The sequence below is a fragment of the Aulonocara sp. 'chitande type north' Nkhata Bay genome, linkage group LG11 (assembly GCF_057382095.1).
Source record: "Aulonocara sp. 'chitande type north' Nkhata Bay isolate Kocher_YH1m ecotype deep benthic linkage group LG11, A_spYH_male_GT1.1, whole genome shotgun sequence".
NCBI classification, from domain to species: Eukaryota; Metazoa; Chordata; class Actinopteri; order Cichliformes; family Cichlidae; genus Aulonocara; species Aulonocara sp. 'chitande type north' Nkhata Bay.
The window spans coordinates 10,159,331-10,177,265 of NC_141354.1; the positions used below are offsets into that span (position 1 = coordinate 10,159,331).

The 17,935-nt window shown below is 42.6% G+C and overlaps 1 protein-coding gene across 10 annotated transcripts in view; it reads right to left on the minus strand.

The window, feature by feature from the left end:
* Nucleotides 1-17,935, minus strand: part of oxr1a (oxidation resistance 1a) — a 186,068-nt gene that overhangs the window by 59,167 nt on the left and 108,966 nt on the right. For 6 of the 10 annotated variants that reach the window (XM_086310496.1, XM_086310497.1, XM_086310502.1 and 3 more), the window contains one exon: nucleotides 11,019-11,150. The exons of 2 other annotated variants lie outside the window; for them this stretch is intronic. In XM_086310496.1, the coding sequence (XP_086166622.1) occupies nucleotides 11,019-11,150 (132 nt within the window). 2 more of the 10 variants (XM_086310504.1, XM_086310501.1) reach the window with 2 other exon arrangements.

Genomic DNA, 17,935 nt, shown 5'->3' on the forward strand with positions numbered 1-17,935 from the left:
TTACCTGCCAAATAATAAGCTGCTAACATATGTTTTTCTGTCAGGACTTCTTCCTGACGGTTCAATGTCTGAGTTCAGCTGCAGTCATCACCTCCTGGTCCGTGAGGGTCATCACAAAGTTTATTAGGAGTCCACCAGGTTTATAGCACATTTCAGTCTAGACCAGTGATTCCCAAAGTGATTTTTAATACAATTTAAGAAATACTTCACTTTTTCTTGTGCTTTGATCACAGTGATGATTTAGGATTGGGTGATGCCCGTGGGATTTTCTGGTTTGTAACAGGGCCACAGCACATTGGACTCTGGGAATGGCTGGTCTAGACCAAAGCTATGGAGCAACTACTCTTGTCATCCAGACAGCTATGCCTCCAGCACGGTTATCAACACAACTGATTTTTATAGAAAACATTAACAGCTTTAAGGTTAACCTCAAAAACCTTCGAATATTAACATTTTTGAGTGTTTAGAGACCAAACTAGTCATCTTTTAACAGGATAAATTCCACTGTTCACAAGTAGAGAGGTAAGCCCAACACAGGCATCTAGCATATTTGAAAGTAGGCATTGGCAAACAATTCTGCAGCTGTTAGTTTCTTGCTAACGTGTAGTGAAAGCACTTTGATCCACAGTTCACGCAGCTGAAACCAGGAGGTCCTGCTGTCACATACATTCAGCCTCTCAGCTCACTAATCACACTCAGATCCCTCCACCCGTTGCTGCTAAGGTTATTGCACTTTGAGCAATATATCTTTCCAAGTCAAAGTTAGGGGTGGACGGTTTCTCTCTCTCTCTGTGTGTGTGTGTGTGTGTGTGTGTGTGTGTGTGTGTGTGTGTGTGTGTGTGTGTGTGTGTGTGTGTACGCGCGCGCCGGGTGCATCAGCCAGATCGATGGATAGGACACATATATACATACATAATGTTCACTCAGCATAGCTTGCACAACAACTCTGTAACTTATCTTTTAGTGTAAGGCAATGCTGCCACTAATCTGTTATGATCTTTAAAAAAAAAGTGCAGTTATTATAAAGTGTATAGACTTAGTTATTAGTATAAGAGACACTTAGATTGCCTTAACAGAGAAGCACATGACAGAAAAGACAGTGAGGTTGGCACATACACTTGTGTAGTCTAACTTTGCAGTATAGAAGCACGTCTTTATTGGTTTATGTCGCCTTTTTGAACCCTGGCACCCTGCACCACAGCAGCAACACTAACCTCAGAGGTTACAGCACCGATCAATAGCAGGAGAAGTGATGAGCTCAGCGATGAGAAACACAAACTGTGCATTATCAGATCTACTTATTGAGCCAAAAGCAAACGGACTTGTTCTTAAAAGCAAACGGACTTGTTCTAGGTTTAAATCAGGCCAAATGCAAAGAGTACAAAATAGGAGTTGTAAGGGAAACTACAGCAACACTTGCACACTCAGTGTTGGACTGCTGTATAACAGTATCATACATCCAGCAACCCTATACAAATCTTTCTAAAAGTGGTAATAGGTGGACAAGAAGTCATGAAACCAGCTTATTCCCTAATTTATTTATTTTGTGTTCAACATAAACAAGAACATATCTAGAGTGCAACAAATTACTCTCATTAGAAAAGCAAAAGTGGAAAAAATATTTCACTAAGGTTCGGATTTACGAACCTGCACATGAACCACAAGCAGTTATTTACAATAAGTACATTTAAACAGGAATAGTCTGGTTTGGGAATGGCTCCTCTAATGCTGGGCATACACTGTGTGATTTTTGGCTCATTTTGAGCCGATTTTTCAGTCGTGCGACCGTTTTGTTGATCGGTCTGAGTTTCGCCTTCATCGTGTGTCGTGCATCGTGTAGTATACGTGGGGTAACGAGAAGCGATTAACACGTCACGACCATCTGCTGATCATCAATCGTTTGGTCGTAAGAAAATCAAACCTGTTTGAAATCCCGCCGGCCATCGTGAGGGTGTCACCGCAGCCTCTCACACTGCACACGCGCAAACACAGAAATGAAAGTGAAAAGACGGAGCAGCACAGCAGTGCAGCGTGTGATCTGGACACAAGCGATGGAGGCACAACTTGTAGAACTTTGGCAAGCTCATCTCAGCCTTTTTGATGTGGCATCACAAAATTATCACGACCACAACAACCGTGAAAATAGTTGGATCTACACTGCTGTTCAATCACAGCTGCCTGATCAATGTTTTTCATTAGCAATTTAGCAAAGTTGATGGTGGTGGTGTGTGTGTGTGAGTGAAAGACAGAGAGGAACAGATTTTCTGTTATAACCTTCATTTGATAGACGCACAGTGTGAGCACTCAGGTCGCATCAGAGCATCGGACCATATAGTGTGAGACCCTGCATCGTGACCTACGAACCCCTGCGAGTCAATCGTGCAGTTCGAGCAGGAGCTGAATAACGCGACTGAAAAAAATCGCACAGTGTCTGCCCAGCTTAAAGTATCACTGCCTGTAATCTAATGGTTACCAACATATACCTCTCTGAAAGGGATTACTTTATACGTCGACTTCTTGTTTTTCAGGGATATTTACTGTACATTTGGTATTGTGGTATTGGAATATTTATATAGAAGTGTTTTTGACTAAGAAAATGAATGTTATCGTCCACTGAAATGGGCACTAGTTGTCCTAAAAGCTCCTTAAAAAGCCTTCAGTTGATCCAAAATGCTGCAGTGAGAGTAATGACAGGGACAAGAAAGAGAGAGCACACTGGCTTCTCTTCATTGGCTCTCTGTTAAATCCAGAATCAAATTTAAACTCCTTCCCCTCACATTCGAGGTCTTGAATAATCGGCCCCATCTTATTTTAAAGTGCTTATAGTACCGTATCACTCCAATAGAGCACTTTGCTCTCAGACTGCGGGCTTGCTTGTGGTTCCTGAGTATTTAAAAGCAAATTGGGAGGCAAAGTCTTCAGCGTTCAGGCCCCTCTTCTGTGGAACCAGCTTCCAGTTTGGATTCAGGAGACAGACATCCTCTCTACTTTTAAGATTAGGCTTAAAGCTCTTCTTTTAGATAACGCTTACAGTGAGACACTGCAATAGGCCCAGGGTCCTGGGGGCTTCTTATGATGCACAGCGTTTCTTCTCCACTCACCTCTTTTCACTCGCTATGTGTTTATACACCACTTTGCATTTAATTATTAGTTATTATTAATCTCTGGCTCTCTTCCACAGTGTGTCTTTTTGTTTTGTCTCACTCCCAGCCAGTCGCTGCAGATGGCCGCCTCTCCCTGAGCCAGGTTCTGCTGGAAGTTTATTCCTGTTGAAAGGGAGTTTTTCCTTCCCGCTGCTGCCAGATGCTTGCTCACAGGAGGTCGTCTGATTGTTGGGGTTTCTCTGCATTCTTTAGCTTACAATATAAAGTGTGACACAGGAGTGTTTGAATCCTGGATGAGAAGTTTTAGGTTGAAGTAATGTTAGCTATACCTCAGTTAATAATCTAACATCCTCCAACACTCGGTTAAATAAAGGTAGTCAGCTAAGTGAGTAATGTAAAGTGCTCCTCCTATTTAACCACAGTCTGTAATGGCCAACCAGTAACAGAGACAGCACCACCAACACAGACAGCTCACTTTCCATTAAGCCAGACAAGTCTGCTGAGATCACTGGGGAAAAATTAAGACACCGTCTCTTTAAATCTGTCTGCATGACTAACTATCACACAGGAGGGATGAGACAAAGCACAAACTATTTCATGCACAAATGATTATCCTTTATAATGTTGAAACCCTCGATGGAAGAGGAGGTAAAGAAGGAGGATAGCTAGGTTTTTTTTTTTCTTCCCTAGTTTCTCTTTTCCTCAAACTGTATGTGATCATTTCAAACCATGGGTAAAAAACCAAACAGTCAGAGTGCTTTGTTAAACATTTACAGATAGTGATTTAAGCCATAAAGAGCACACTGATCAGTGCACTTACTGAATCTGCAAATATTTCCATTGGACTGTTTGGTAAAAAAAACACAGCACAGCTGCAGCTAAAATTGTGTTTCAAAGCCCTTTTAATCTTGTTATGTTCTTTAATTAATGAGTGAAACATTTCAGCTTTAATGCCTGGCCCATATTATTTAGCTCTTCAGCTTTTTCCCTGTATTCCAGTTCTATCTGGATCGAAACCAAATATCTGCATAAACAGAATTTAGCCTAATGCTTGACTTTAACAGTTTAGGTACAGCGGGCATTAATAAAATCCTGCTTCTGCTCTGAGCCCAGAGGACAGAGGAAGAGCAGCTGACTGGGACAATAGAGAAAGGCACTAACTGTTCTCACAACAAGCATGTCAGACTACATTTAGACCAGTTTTACCAGGTTTTTGAAAAAGCCAAGCAATCTTAATGAAGCTTAGGATAATCTTCAAAATGAATTATCTGTGTGCATTAGCAGGCAACATGATTACTCAATTATTTAAAGTAGAACCCTGATCTAGGGGCTGGTACACGCATGCTTTACTAACCAGCATGTATAAATGCCACTCTAAAGTAAATACAATTTAAAGCTCGGTAAAGATCATTTTTTCCACCATGAGGAGTGACATCACCAGGTGTTCCCCACTATGCAGCGGGGGGAATGACAGCGTCATCTGTACAGTAGATCAAACAGCTCTTTGCACAGACTCCCCACTGCTTGGCTTATTACAGATGGGGAAAGTGTTGGGAAGACTGCGATGAACCACGAACAGGCACCAAAAACAAAGCCTGGCAGCTTCAGACAAACTACACATAGAAAGTCTGCAAATGCTAAAGTGAAATGAGACTTTGAAAAGATGAAAACTCCAGCCGACATCACTCTGCTCATCACTGCTCTTTAACAGCCTCCGGTTTTGTTTTTGTGATGTTTTCAGTAAGTAGAGAAATTACTTCCTTGCATGTTTACTCAGGCTGGGTGCTCTTTTCAGCCGGAGTGATGAAGATGCAGAAGAAGCAGTTGAGTCACGCAGAACAGGTTGTAATTACCTCCCCTTAAGCCTCAGTGTACTCTGCATTTGTGCTCTTCATCTGGCCTCTTTCAAACATCTGCTGTCTTGAAACCTCAAGACCCCATCCGAGGAATACAGCACATAATGTTATTCAGCATGCTGACATCTCATTTCAAACCTTTCAGGCCTTTCAGCACATTGTTAAAAAGATCAACTGGCCCAGTCAGCTCTCTTCTCTCATCAGTGCTCACCAGTGTCTCTACCTTTCATCTGGATATGTATTTATTCGTAAACTGATCTCATTTTGCAGGTTTTTATTTGACATTATTCTGTCATTCTTTTGGTGAAAGACAGTGGTCATTACACTCTGAAATGCAGTGCAACGTGCATGGGCGAAGAACTCTTTAAGGGTCAGGAAACAGGTCATTAGTTTAAACCCTAGACACAAGTGCAGAGCAGGTGTTCGGTGCCACGGTCGGCCGATCCCTCGGGAACTCCTGCCACTAAGGTTCCCCTGACAGAGCCATCAAAATTCCCAGGAGTGCCACATAATAGCATGCAGGGCGAGTGACCTGCTAATACAAACTGCTCAAGGACTGTTTTTGGAAATGAAGGTGATTAAAATCAGTCATTACAGCACTGAGAGCAGATTGCACTTTCTGAATCATCCTGATAACTGCAGTGGAGTCGGTGTCAGCCTAAGGGTGAACGTGAACACTGACAAATAAGTGAAAACCCCAGGGGGGAGTGAAAGAACCTGGAGATGCTTTGAAGAGTTCAAAGTCGTGAGGACAAACCTGCTCTTGGACCGTGGCACAGATGAATCATCTGCTATTAATATACAGTCTGGGCGCACAATCTGTTTATGTGGCCACTTCGGTGTGACAGCAGAGCCAGAGACGAGCTCAAGTTTGAATTACCAGCAGTGCTGCATGTACGTGTTCCAGTTCCCAACAAACAATGCACTCTGCAGCAGAAGCTACCTTATAGGTTAAGGGCTTGCAAGAAAATAAACAAACCTAAAAAGCAGGAAAACTATGATTTTATGGGCTAAATTGTTGCCTTTTTACATGCATCATCATGATGCATCAGTTTTTGTTTTATCGGTTCACAGGCACCTATTAAATTGAGACTTCGTTATTTAAAATAGAAATCTGGAACCATATATTGCAGAAAAGATCTCAGTTTCAGGGATCTGATCCAAATTAGTCTTCAGCCATAATTATCTTACCCATCTGTCTACGAAAACAGAAGAACAACTTCTCTGAACTTCCTTTCCTTTTTCGTTTGTAGACTTACACATAGACAAACCACAGAAGGGAAAGTACATTGTAAGCATACACACAAGTGTATCACTTTAACCAGTGCAAACTCTCAAAACATCCAGAAAGTGTCACATGCCGCCGATTACAGCTGAACAGGATCGCTGGTGGACTCGATCTGAAACAGCAAGCTGAGCTGTAGCATGTGACCCAACGTCTGCAGGTGTGGCACTTCTTTGTGTTTACACTGCTTTTGCATGTCTTTTTCATCTCAGTGCATCTTATTATGTCAGAAAGGGACATGTCTTGAAAAGGTTCAAGTGTAGCAACCAAAGCTACACTTCTGATTGTTTATTCCTTGTTCCTCATGACGGAAAACCTCCCAGTTCCGCCGACCTCCCTCGTCATCTCAGGCTCCAAAACACAGTTCAAGGTTTTCAGGCTGTTGCACTGTGAAGTGGGAGGGCGTGTGAAGGCTTCCTAGCGTGAGAACTCTGAAAGTAGTTTACTTTTAAATTCCCTCTAGCGCAGTGTACTGGCAAGAACCTGGCTATACAACATCAATGACACACATCGTGTTGTAAACAAACTAATGCAGTGTGGTTCTTTTTAATTTCTTATTTAAAGGCAGTAAAAGTACAAAGCATACACCACAAAAAGTACCTGGGATGACACTAATATTACACATACTATACCATCCCATAGTATTTTCTTCAAAAATGTAAGATATGTTATATATAAACGATTTTCTAGCATTGATGGCAGTCAGAAAACACAGTCAACACTGAGCGCAATTCAACAAACAAATTTAAACATGGTGTGTAGAAGTGTGCGTGCAATAACGTTGCAAACAAACATTATGCTGCACTAGTTTGCTTTGTTCCTTAAAGGTTAAAGTCCACGTGCCTGTGCAGAAAGTGGTTACACATTGCCCCAGCCGAGTAAATATGTGAAAGTTTACTCTGACTCTGATATCTTAGCTTAAGCTTCACTTACCAGCTTACTTCTTTACAACTTTGTTACAGAGAGACAGAGAGATGCTCCTGATGGCGACGGTTTGCTGTGTAACATCTCGCAACCAACAGTTATTTTGCATTGTACTGTATAGGGCTGCTCGATTATGGCAAAAATGATAATCACGATTATTTGACGATATTTATTTAACCCTTTAAGACCTACCATAGAACCAAGTCCACCAGAGCTTATATTATTATTTTTTTTACATGCTGTAGTGCCATTTGTGGGAGCATTTCAAGTTGCTATACATCAATACAACTGTTATAGCCCATATTTTAATAATATGTATGCATTAAGTCCATAGTAATTACATAAATTGCAAAAAAGTGCAATAAACTACAAAAAAAATTGAAAATCGCTTTTGTTTTGTTTACATATATTTCTACTTGGAGAAATTTAAGAGGTTTATCCCTCAAAACTTTAAATACAATAAAGTTGCAAAAAAAATAGTTTCCCACCACAGGAAATTTATTTTGAGTGTCTTCATAGTTTTATTTTGGAGATACACCAATTTTTATATACTGCAGGAAAAACAAAAAACAATCCTATGATGCAAATTTGCAAAGAAAACAGCAGGTGTATCATTTCACTGTGGGAAGTGTTACGAACAGCTGATAGGAACGGCAAAGCGTGTTTCTGGAATATTATGTTTTTGTTCCTGCAAGCGCTTTTTATGCAATTTTTGCAAAGCTATATGTGGAACGAAACCGTGACCGAGGACAAGCTGATGGCATCAGATGTAAGTACAACTCCTCCGGTTTCATATGCAAAACAAATTATTGCGCTAGCTTACACGGTTCAGATTCTACAGGGATTTAAAAATAGTTACGCAAAACGGAGCGTGCTGCTCTGACCGGCTTTAAAGGGTTAACAATAACTTTAAAAAAATAATATAAAATAGTGTGCAACACCACTGAAGTTTTTTTTTTTTTTTAAACTCTCTTTTCAACCAACGGCAGTCACTCTCCAAATAACTTCTGCTTAGCTTTCCGAGCTTCCCTCGGGTCCTCTTAATCAGCGGTCTCCACCCTTTTTTGCGCCACGGACCGGTTTATGCCCGACAATATTTTCACAGACGGCCTTTAAGGTGTCGCGGATAAATGAGGGAGGGGCTAATAATCGGCTCAGTCATTTTTAATGATCGTTGAAAGCCCAGATCGTAATCGTGATTAAAATTCGATTAATTGAGCAGCCCTAGTACTGTATATCAATAAAATCTGAATAATTAGGTTAACTGATTAGCCTTTCTAGTGTTTATGAGTTAGGGTGGCATTGCTTTATCATGTCATTAACTAATCACACACGCCCCTGGTTGTATACAGAAGCAGCTTAGAACGCTTGTCTCAGTTCAAGGCTTATTCTAGCCTCTTTGGATCTGCTCTTAGAGACAAATACCCACTAAGGTCTCAAGGCTGTCCTACTGACACATCGTAAAGTGCATGAGGACTCTCTCCTAGACAATCTGACATTTCGAGCCCTTTATGAATGCTTTCAGTAAGCGTGCATTTCTGCAGACTCTACCTGAGGAAATTACCCCTCTTGGCACCTGGAACTGGAAGTACAGGAACATCACCAACTCAAGTGTGACTTCATTCACAGATCTGACTTTGACTTGTTTGACTTGGCTATTATGGTTGAGAATGTGGAAAGGCCTTTGACTTTCTTTGGCAAACCAGGTTTGATCATTAACCGTGGCTCAGGGGGTTGGGAAGCGTATCTGTAACCGGAAGGTCGCCGGTTCGATCCCTGGGCTCTCTGTCCTGGTCGTTCTGTCCTTGGGCAAGACACTTTACCCTACCGCCTACTGGTGTTGGGGGCCGATGGCGCGATATGGCAGCCTCGCTTCTGTCAGTCTGCCCCAGGGCAGCTGTGGCTACAACTGTAGCTGCCTCCACCAGTGTGTGAGAGTGAAAGAATAGTGGCATTGTAAAGCGCTTTGGGTGCCTTGAAAAGCGCTATATAAATCCAATCCATTATTATTAAACTAAATATGAAATATGAGTAGCTGTGTGTAACTTAACACAGAGAGGCCTCTGCTCCAGAAATAGAGGTTCACAGAGGGCCGTTTCATTCCTCACACAGCAGCTGGAGCACAGATAGGTGAGGTTGCTGTCTGTTACTCAGGGGTTAGGGTAAACTGGCCCAGTTGTGCACCAACTGGGCCATTATTGAGCTGTAATGTAGCTCACTGCCCACCCACAGTTCCTGTAGAAGTTCTACTGTAGAGTTACCCATCTCTAACATCGTCTGCACACTTCCACAACCTGACTCCATGTCAAGTTAGTCTCAGTCTTAGTGGGGCGGCAGCAGCCTGCTCTCCCAAACAACCCCCGCTGTCCAGAGAGACAGGGAGAGAGGCACGGGGACTACTAATGAACCCGAATGCCATCCGTGGCGTTTCAAGAGCAGCAGAGCATGCATCTGATTAATCTTTGTCCTAATTAGATCGAACAATTAACCTGCCCACCACTGAGCTCTGGAGCCTGATGACTCTGCACGAGCGTCAAACCTCCTGTACATTTAAAAACGAAGCGTGCCCTCACACTGCAACTTTCCTGGTTTTCACAGCGACCAATTAATTCTAAGTAACAGCGCACAGCCTTCCGTGTGATATCTGGGCGGAAGGAGGGACAAGAGCTCCGAGCCGTTTCTGCTTTTCACTTCAATGGCACTACATTTCTGCGCTTTTGATTCAAAGTCAGAGGAGGCACTGATGGGTCTCATCACAAATTAAGTGTGAGATGCGAAGCAGAAAGAGGAGGGGAGAAGGGGAAAAAAAATCCAATCTTCATTAACATGGAGATACTCCCCCGATGTGAAACGCCTTGAGGACATACTTGTTCACTCACTGACTGGATGCTTTAAAGCATGCACTGCCTGCTGATCTGAAATATTTGAAATGCTTCACTTGTTACATGCACTGCATCCTCATAACAATGTGGACAGGGAGAATGCAACCACAGAGGACATGTACCAGCCGATCCCTTATTAATTAACATGAGCTCAGCTGTAGGGATGCAACTGGAAGCATACAGCCCTGTGACTGGACACTCTGGGAGGTTTTCTTTTTTTTCATAAATCATGTGTGCATGAGCCACAATTGCACAATGAAAGCTCATGAAGCTTAAGCTTGTTTTCCCTTTTCTTTCTTTCTTCTTTTTTTTTTAGCATATTGCACAATGTAAAGTACTGCAAAAACTGTTCTTTATAAATCTGCAGTATGGCTCTTTAACCCAGCTGACCATACAACGTTAGCTGGGTTAAAGTGTACTGTTTTGTGTAATGTTTTTGAGGCCCTGCCAAGGACAACACGACCAATGTTGCGAGTTTAATGAGCCCATTAAAAGTGACTGGGTCAGCTGACGGGGCTCTGCTGGCAGCAACAAGTGCTTGACAGTTGGGAACTTAAAAAGTGCAGTCGTTAAGCAACGTGTCAATCCGTGTTTGAACCTTTGTGGAAACGCTCAGTTTCATTTAATACGCGTAACTTTTGACTGCACTGAAAGCTGCGATAGATCGCTGCGGAAATGGCTGGCAAAACTCGAAAATAAAAGTTGAAAATATATAGCAACGCGTCAGATTTTACTAGTTAAACGTTGCGGAAGCTAAATGTGGGAGTTTCTCTTTATTGCAAAACCTTAACACGTGTAGTGTTGGGTAAGGGAAGGAGAAAATCCACGAGTATACGTTAAACTCGATGACTTTCAAAGGGAGTTTGGAAGCACTCTCCGAGGCGTGCGCTGCAGGCTTGTTTCGCTCTGTAAAGTTGAGAGCGTACACAGCAAAACTCTCAGCGAGCACAGCTGTTGTGAGACTGACCTGTCCTGGAGTAGACGGTACTTCTGTCATGTGTCGTCCCAGTGTTGTGCTGCTCTAGGTGGACCGAGTCCTGCACGGGACCGGGCCACAGTCTCTGAGAGATTGCATCCCTGACAACTCTCGCGCCGCTGCCTGTGATAGAAAATATGTAGTCCATTACTGTACGGCTGCAGAACCTAGCTAGCTTAGCTAACAAAAAGAGTTTTCAAAAGTGTTTAAATAGCCGCTCTCATCGCGCAAAAAGAAAAACAATGCTGACAAAGCAGCGACACTCAAACTCGTAGTGTGAACGAACCTCAACTACTCCACACATTCCAAAACAGGAACTATTTGAAACACGTCAACGGGTGCGCACTGTTTTTGCCCCTAGTGGACTCGAACGCAACAGGCTGTCTTCCAGTGCAGCCTACTGCCCTATTGGCCCACATTTACACTAACTGCATTCCACAGAAGGTTCCTATATTTGATGTAGCCTCCTCAATAACATAGCTAACCGCTTTACTTTGCTTTAGGAAAGTCTGAATTAGTTGTAGTATTGTGTTCCTATTGCTTACAAACTGTGTATAACATGGTAGCACTTTAAGTTGTTTTTTTATCCAGAGTAATGATTAATAGGTTTGTAAGCTTGAAGATGCAAGAAGATAAACACATAAGTATTTAAATGTGTTATGTTTGCAGCTACACTGTGTTATAAACCACACATTACATGCTCATAGATGAGTGTATGGCTAAGGATTTTGGTCAAACAAAGCTTAAAATACAATTTTATCCACAGATAAGCATTTGAATGCAGCTTTTACTTTACAGGCAGGGTTCACATATTGTTACTTCAGGTTACATTCTTTAGGTTTGCAAATATTTTTTTAATGCTGAAGTTCATTTGCAATGAATCACAAGTTACAGATTCAGTGCTGATTGAACGCAGACTTTTAAAAAGTCATTCATGAAACCTGAACTTGAAAAAAATCTTTACAAATAAAAAAATAAAAAGGGGAAAAAAATGAAGCTCAGCACAGCCCACACCGATTTCCACATCGTTGCTAGGAGATTTGATTGCCATCAAGTGTGGGGCTTTATAGCACCCTGGAGACTGACATCCATCTGACTCCCACCTTAATAACATTCTAATAAATTGAGACTCTCACATCCGGAGGCAAAGTACACCTCCGTGCCCATACTGTAAGTGACTCAAGGATCCAAAGTGAGAACTCTGAGAGCTGCGACATATATGCGTCTGCTCGTCCACTGATGGATAGGCAGAGATGGCATTTGCTGTGCGCAAATGAACATGGAAAAGTGAAAAGCCGGCAGACCGGAACAGGGTGTGATGATTGGGAAGCAGCCTCAGGTTGTGAGCTGGAGAGCCTGTGATTCATTATTTATCCCAGGGGGGCAGAGCTGCTCTGGTAAGTAAAGAGTGTAAAGACAGGCCCTGTAATGATCCAGCAACACATTCACATGAGAAACGTTAAAGATGGGGAGAACTTTTCTTTGCAAGGATAATCAGACAGGAAAAGCACCCGTGTCTCATTCCCAGTATGTGTGCAAGGCCAGCTGAGGTTAAAGCATCTGTTATATCTGAGTGCATTGAAGCAGTGAGGTTTGAGAGTGCCAGCCATTTTCAATACTGAAAGTGCTCCATCTGCTGGTTGCCTTAGGTAGCGTGGGTATTACAATAGTGCATCAGAACAAATGCAGTTTTGAATATATGAGATTTTACTTTTTTTTTTATTTTGAGAAAAAAATGACTTTTTCCTCATCATCTTTGACATCATCTGCCTTTGTGGTTCTGTTCAAACAAGCACGGCTGCAACTAAATGCCTGCTTTCACTGTCTATTAATATGTCACTTGATTTAATGACTGGACAATTACTCATTTAGTCTGTAATAAAGCTGAAAAATGTCCCCTAAATGCCCCCAATTCCTGTTCCTAGGATGTTTAATTTACAAGAAAAATCAATCAGAGACACGCTTATAAGCCGGAAAGCCTGAATGCTCGAAATTTTCTTTAATTAACCACTTAATCAGCTATTACAAATGATCGGCACCTTATCGCGCTGCGTTTCAGCTGCCCTGCAGTCACGCGGGAGAAGAGGTGTTTTGTGACAGATCCAGTCTAAACATATGTGAGCCTGAAGCAGGGGGACTGTTCAAACTAGTGTTTTTTTTACTTCACAAATGAAAAGAATATAGCACACAAACAACTTCGACAGCATATATTTTTATATTTGACTTTGAATCATAAGCACCTGTCCCACTTTTTTCCTCTCTGACCTTGTGTAGCGCCCTGCTGGTACACTTGGCACTTGAGCAATGTCTTTACACTGGCCCAGCACCACCCCAACAAACCCCACCCCACTGCGGGGCCTCGTAGCTGTGTGATGTACTGTGTTGCTGTACAGCTGCCCAGAGCGGTCATCAAATCATCCATAACATACTCAGAGGGAGCCATCCTCTCTGCGCTGTAACCCCATAGGATTAGAGATATACCGAGCAGTCGTGCACGCCAAACAATAACACCCAATCTAGTTTTAAAGACCTATTTTCTCAGAGAACTCCTCCACTCTCTAATTAAGCCGTAAATGTGACCAAAGAGGGAAAAATGAAAGAATTCCCTCTGTGCTCATCCGACTATGAGCATCATTGCATGGAAATTATATGAGTTACTTTGTTCTCCTTAAGCCTGCATGTTTGATGTGTGTATTTCGTGTATTTTAGAGGTGATTAAAGAGACCCTGGAGCAAATTAGCTAACTGACATTTATTACGCTGTTATGTCCTTCTGAATTTTTGCAAATTATCCCGTTTCTGTGGACTTACAGACCATTATATTAGGTATATTTACAATATCCTAAAGGGACACGTTCTAATTTGGTTGCGTGTTTACAAGGCACGCAAAAGCTATATCATAACCTTTCTTATTAATTTCTATCTGGATCAGAGCAGTATTTGAGAACCATTTTGTTTAATGGAGAAATCTTGCTGTTCAAGTACCTGCATTAAAAAAAACCCCAGTTGATGTCAGCTGCTGTCAACAAAGGCCCTGAGAGGGTCCTGTGCGTGAGCCTTTGTCATCATCTGGGTGTTAATCTCAGCAGTTTCCCATTCAGAGCCAGGTTGGTTGGCACCTAATCCTGAGAACAGGGACGTTTTCATTACGAAGAAACACGCAGGCCACCGGGGAGCTGCTGCCACTTTCCCTGTTATCAATGAACAGAAGTCACAAGTAATGTTGCATAAGCAGTCTGAGCTGAAGCAACACGCTGAGCATGTGCATGCACTGTAAAGCCTGTGTTAGCATGTGCACACGCTTACCGTATGCCCATTTCTCACATAGTCTGCCCTTTCTTCCAGACTTTTTTTTTTTTTTTTCGTTTGCGGTGGAAATCACTAGAAAAACACAGCGCAGAGTTCACTCGTGTGACACAAATGCACCTGCTGGCAAACACAACCGAGCCTTTCCGTGTACGGCACTGGTTGCTTGTAGTGAACGCATCTCACGTGGCATTTCCAGAAGCATCTAACAGAGCTGGAGTGTACGCACAGAATGTACAGCACAAATTGTCCTGTGTTTCATGAGCGTTATGCTCTATTATCCCGCAGCTCTTACAAGATGACGACCAATAAAGACGGTTTGCTGCCAGGAGGAATCAAGCGGAGGCATACAGACAATGGCAGCAATCACAGGTGTTTAACAGCTCTTGTCAGAAAATGCCGCTTTCTCTCGGGCTGTTTCACTAGGGAAGTAAAGCTTTGCCTCTCAAAAGCTTGTCAGTACTACAACAGATGAACATGTTTTTCACATTGACAGCAGGAGCCAAATATTCATGAGAGGGAAACATGAATCGAATGTTGTGTGGTGCCTGTTAAAGCCAGAACAATGCCAGGCTGAGTCACTGGATCATCTGGAGAAATGCGCCTTTTAATTACTCAGAGCAGTGATTATATAAGTCTGACTGCTGTCAGTCAAATGTTTGCCTTGATTTTGCACGAACGCTGCGGAGCACCTTCCATCTTGCTGCTTACATGGGACTATACAAACATTTGTGCGAGGCTATTTGGCCCATGAGTCATAATCCAGCATTGATAAATCATGTGTGAAACTCTTATCAGTGGGATGCAAGCAGCAATGAGTAACCATGCATTTAACCACAGACTGCATAGGAGAGATGCGCACAGCCTGAGTGACGTCATTCACTGATTTGTGAAGACCTGCTTTGAAGTCCCGAGCTGAGGATTTTGTGCATTGGCATCATGGTGTTTTGAAACCAGACATGATGATTGTGGGGTGGATAGCATAGAGAAAGCACACTTCAAGCTCATGCATTGAGGACTGGACACAAGCCAGGACCTCACTTAAGCGAATGCTGCTTTATCCTCTTGTATCACTGTTGTGTATTTGTGACTTGTTAAATAAGCCACAAGCAGACCACTGATCAGGTTCTTTCCATGAATGTGCAGCAGCGCTGTTTTTAAGTGCAGAAATAGAAGGATTATGTTTGTGGTGCTGGGGTGTGGTTTGGATGCTGGAGTGCGACACTGCAGACTGTGACAGAGCTGTAAACACCGTGTCTGTACATGTCCGTAAAGGTTCTCAGTCATCTAGGTTATTGTAGGAAACTTTAACACATGTCGTGCAGGGTGACATCTTCAAGGAAACGCAACTTCTTGAAGTTTCCTTGAAGACGTTTCTCCTTTCATTCAAGAAGCTCTAAGTCTGTACATGTTTTTATTAGAATATGTAAATTCTTCTCTGACCAAACTGACCGGATCGACACCACACTCAAGTTTGTCGAGCTGAAGCCAAGAGACCAACAGCCCAGCTTAGTGTAAAGATTAGATGTGTGCCTTCTTATTAGCAAAGACAATGACCGAAATGAGAAGGGATCACATGTAAGTAGTTCAATGATTACTTTCAGTCAGTGTTTGGAGTTCTTTTTTTTTTTTAAACTGGCCATCAAATAGCAAATCATCAAGCTCTCCGCTGGGCTACAGCCTTGCGAGTTGGAGTAGAGATAACCAATCTCAAATCTCATGCCAGCTTATATCAAAAAGGCAAGGTCAATGTCATGCTTCAAGGTTAAAGCTAAACTTTGACACAACACATAAACTACAACACTGCTGCCATGAGGAAAAACTGAACCTTTAAAAGAGGTGTTCTATTTTAGAAGATAAGCTGCTTGTCACAGTCAGTTGTGCTCTTTTATACATTTGGTTTTATATTGAACTCATTCAGCAGACCTTAGCTAACGGTTTCTCCTCACTATAATGCGGATTTGTGACCACGGGATCCAAATATATCATCCAAAAAGTGGATCTTTAGTTGCCTCTAAGAGTCTTATGTACACAGAGAGAAACAGATACAGGAATAAATGAGACTGGATGAATAAAGGCTCCACAGTCAGGTTGATACATGATGTCAGAGTGCTGAAATAAGCCTCTGTGTTTTAGCTTAATGCCTTTAGCAAAGACAGGAAACAAGGAGGTGATGGTTAAGGTTGTTGTTGTAGCACCCAGCCTGACACTGACCTGCCGCCACATCAATTCACCCCCCTGTTATTGCCTTTTTTCTCTCTTCGGACAGTTCTACAAGGTGGCTAGTGGTGATCGATGGGCGGTGCCTTCAGAGCGGGCTATCTTTCTCCGCCACTTCCACCCCCTCTACTCTTGGTCATCTATCCTCTGTGGGCGTTCGCCCTGTCTGAAGCCGCCACAAGAGGCTGGGTGGGCCCCCGGCGAATGATGACTGCTGGCTCGGTGCGAAGCACCAACCGCTTGCCTCTCTCTTCCATCTGTGTGGATGCTTTTCATTTTACTGCCTGGCAAAATTCTGCTTATAATTACCTGACAGCCACCAGAAGATGCTTAATTACAGGCGCAGAGAGAACGAGGGAAGACGAAAGGGAGAAGCAGGATGATAGTGGATGAGAAAGAAGGAGGGGGCGAGGAAGGAAGGGAAGGGACATGCATCAGACATGCACCACTGCTCTCTTCATACAAGGCAATTTATTAAAATAATAAAGCCCAGCCTTGCACTGAAGGTTGAGTCCACAATAAACCTGACAGGGAGGCAGAAAAGCGGTGCTACAACACCGAGGCACATAAACAAAACAAATGCTCTGTTATGTCTGCGTCCACTTTATTATCCAAGCTGAACTCTTCAGGAGTTAATTGCTTTCTTTTAAACGTAGACGCAGTCATAAATTTCATCATTAGCCTAACATGAATCATTCAGCTTTCAGCCAAAGCACAAAAGCACAAAGAATCCTCTACATAAGCCTCTTCACCCTGGACGGGCATTAGACTCTGTGACGAGATACAGCAAAGGGCTGTGGGATGGGGGGCGGTGTGGGGGGAATTAAGAGCCAAATGGACATCTTAAATCCGACAAAGATGCTAAAAGCCTCTGCGCGCTCTCTCCGTCTGCTGTAAAACTGTCGTCATCCCAGGCTCTTTTCATCTATCACCTGATATCACTTGTTCCACGAGTACGCTAAATTGGATAATGAATCTCTCCCCACCAGGAGATGCAGTACATGGATAATTTGTTGGGGAAGTTACGAGCCGGGGGCATATTGCATCACTCGAGGTGCGAGATGTTACCGTGGTTAAATGGATGCAACCTTTTGGATGAGTCCACAGTAGTTACATGAGTGAATTAGGACCCAGTGACGACGTAATTAACTGCGCAGGGAGGAACTCGTTAATGAATCACTCCGGCTCAGTTAATGAAACACATTTAAGTTAAATATGGTGTCAGTCTATCGATACGCAGCTTATGATGTTGCTAAGTGAATGTTAATTTCATGTAGATATAAATCTGTTAATCTTTTAAAAATAAATATCCTACAGAACTAATCAAAAATCGTCTGAAAGGCTTTTCTTACTGTCACTGAAAAAGGTGATGATAATCTGACT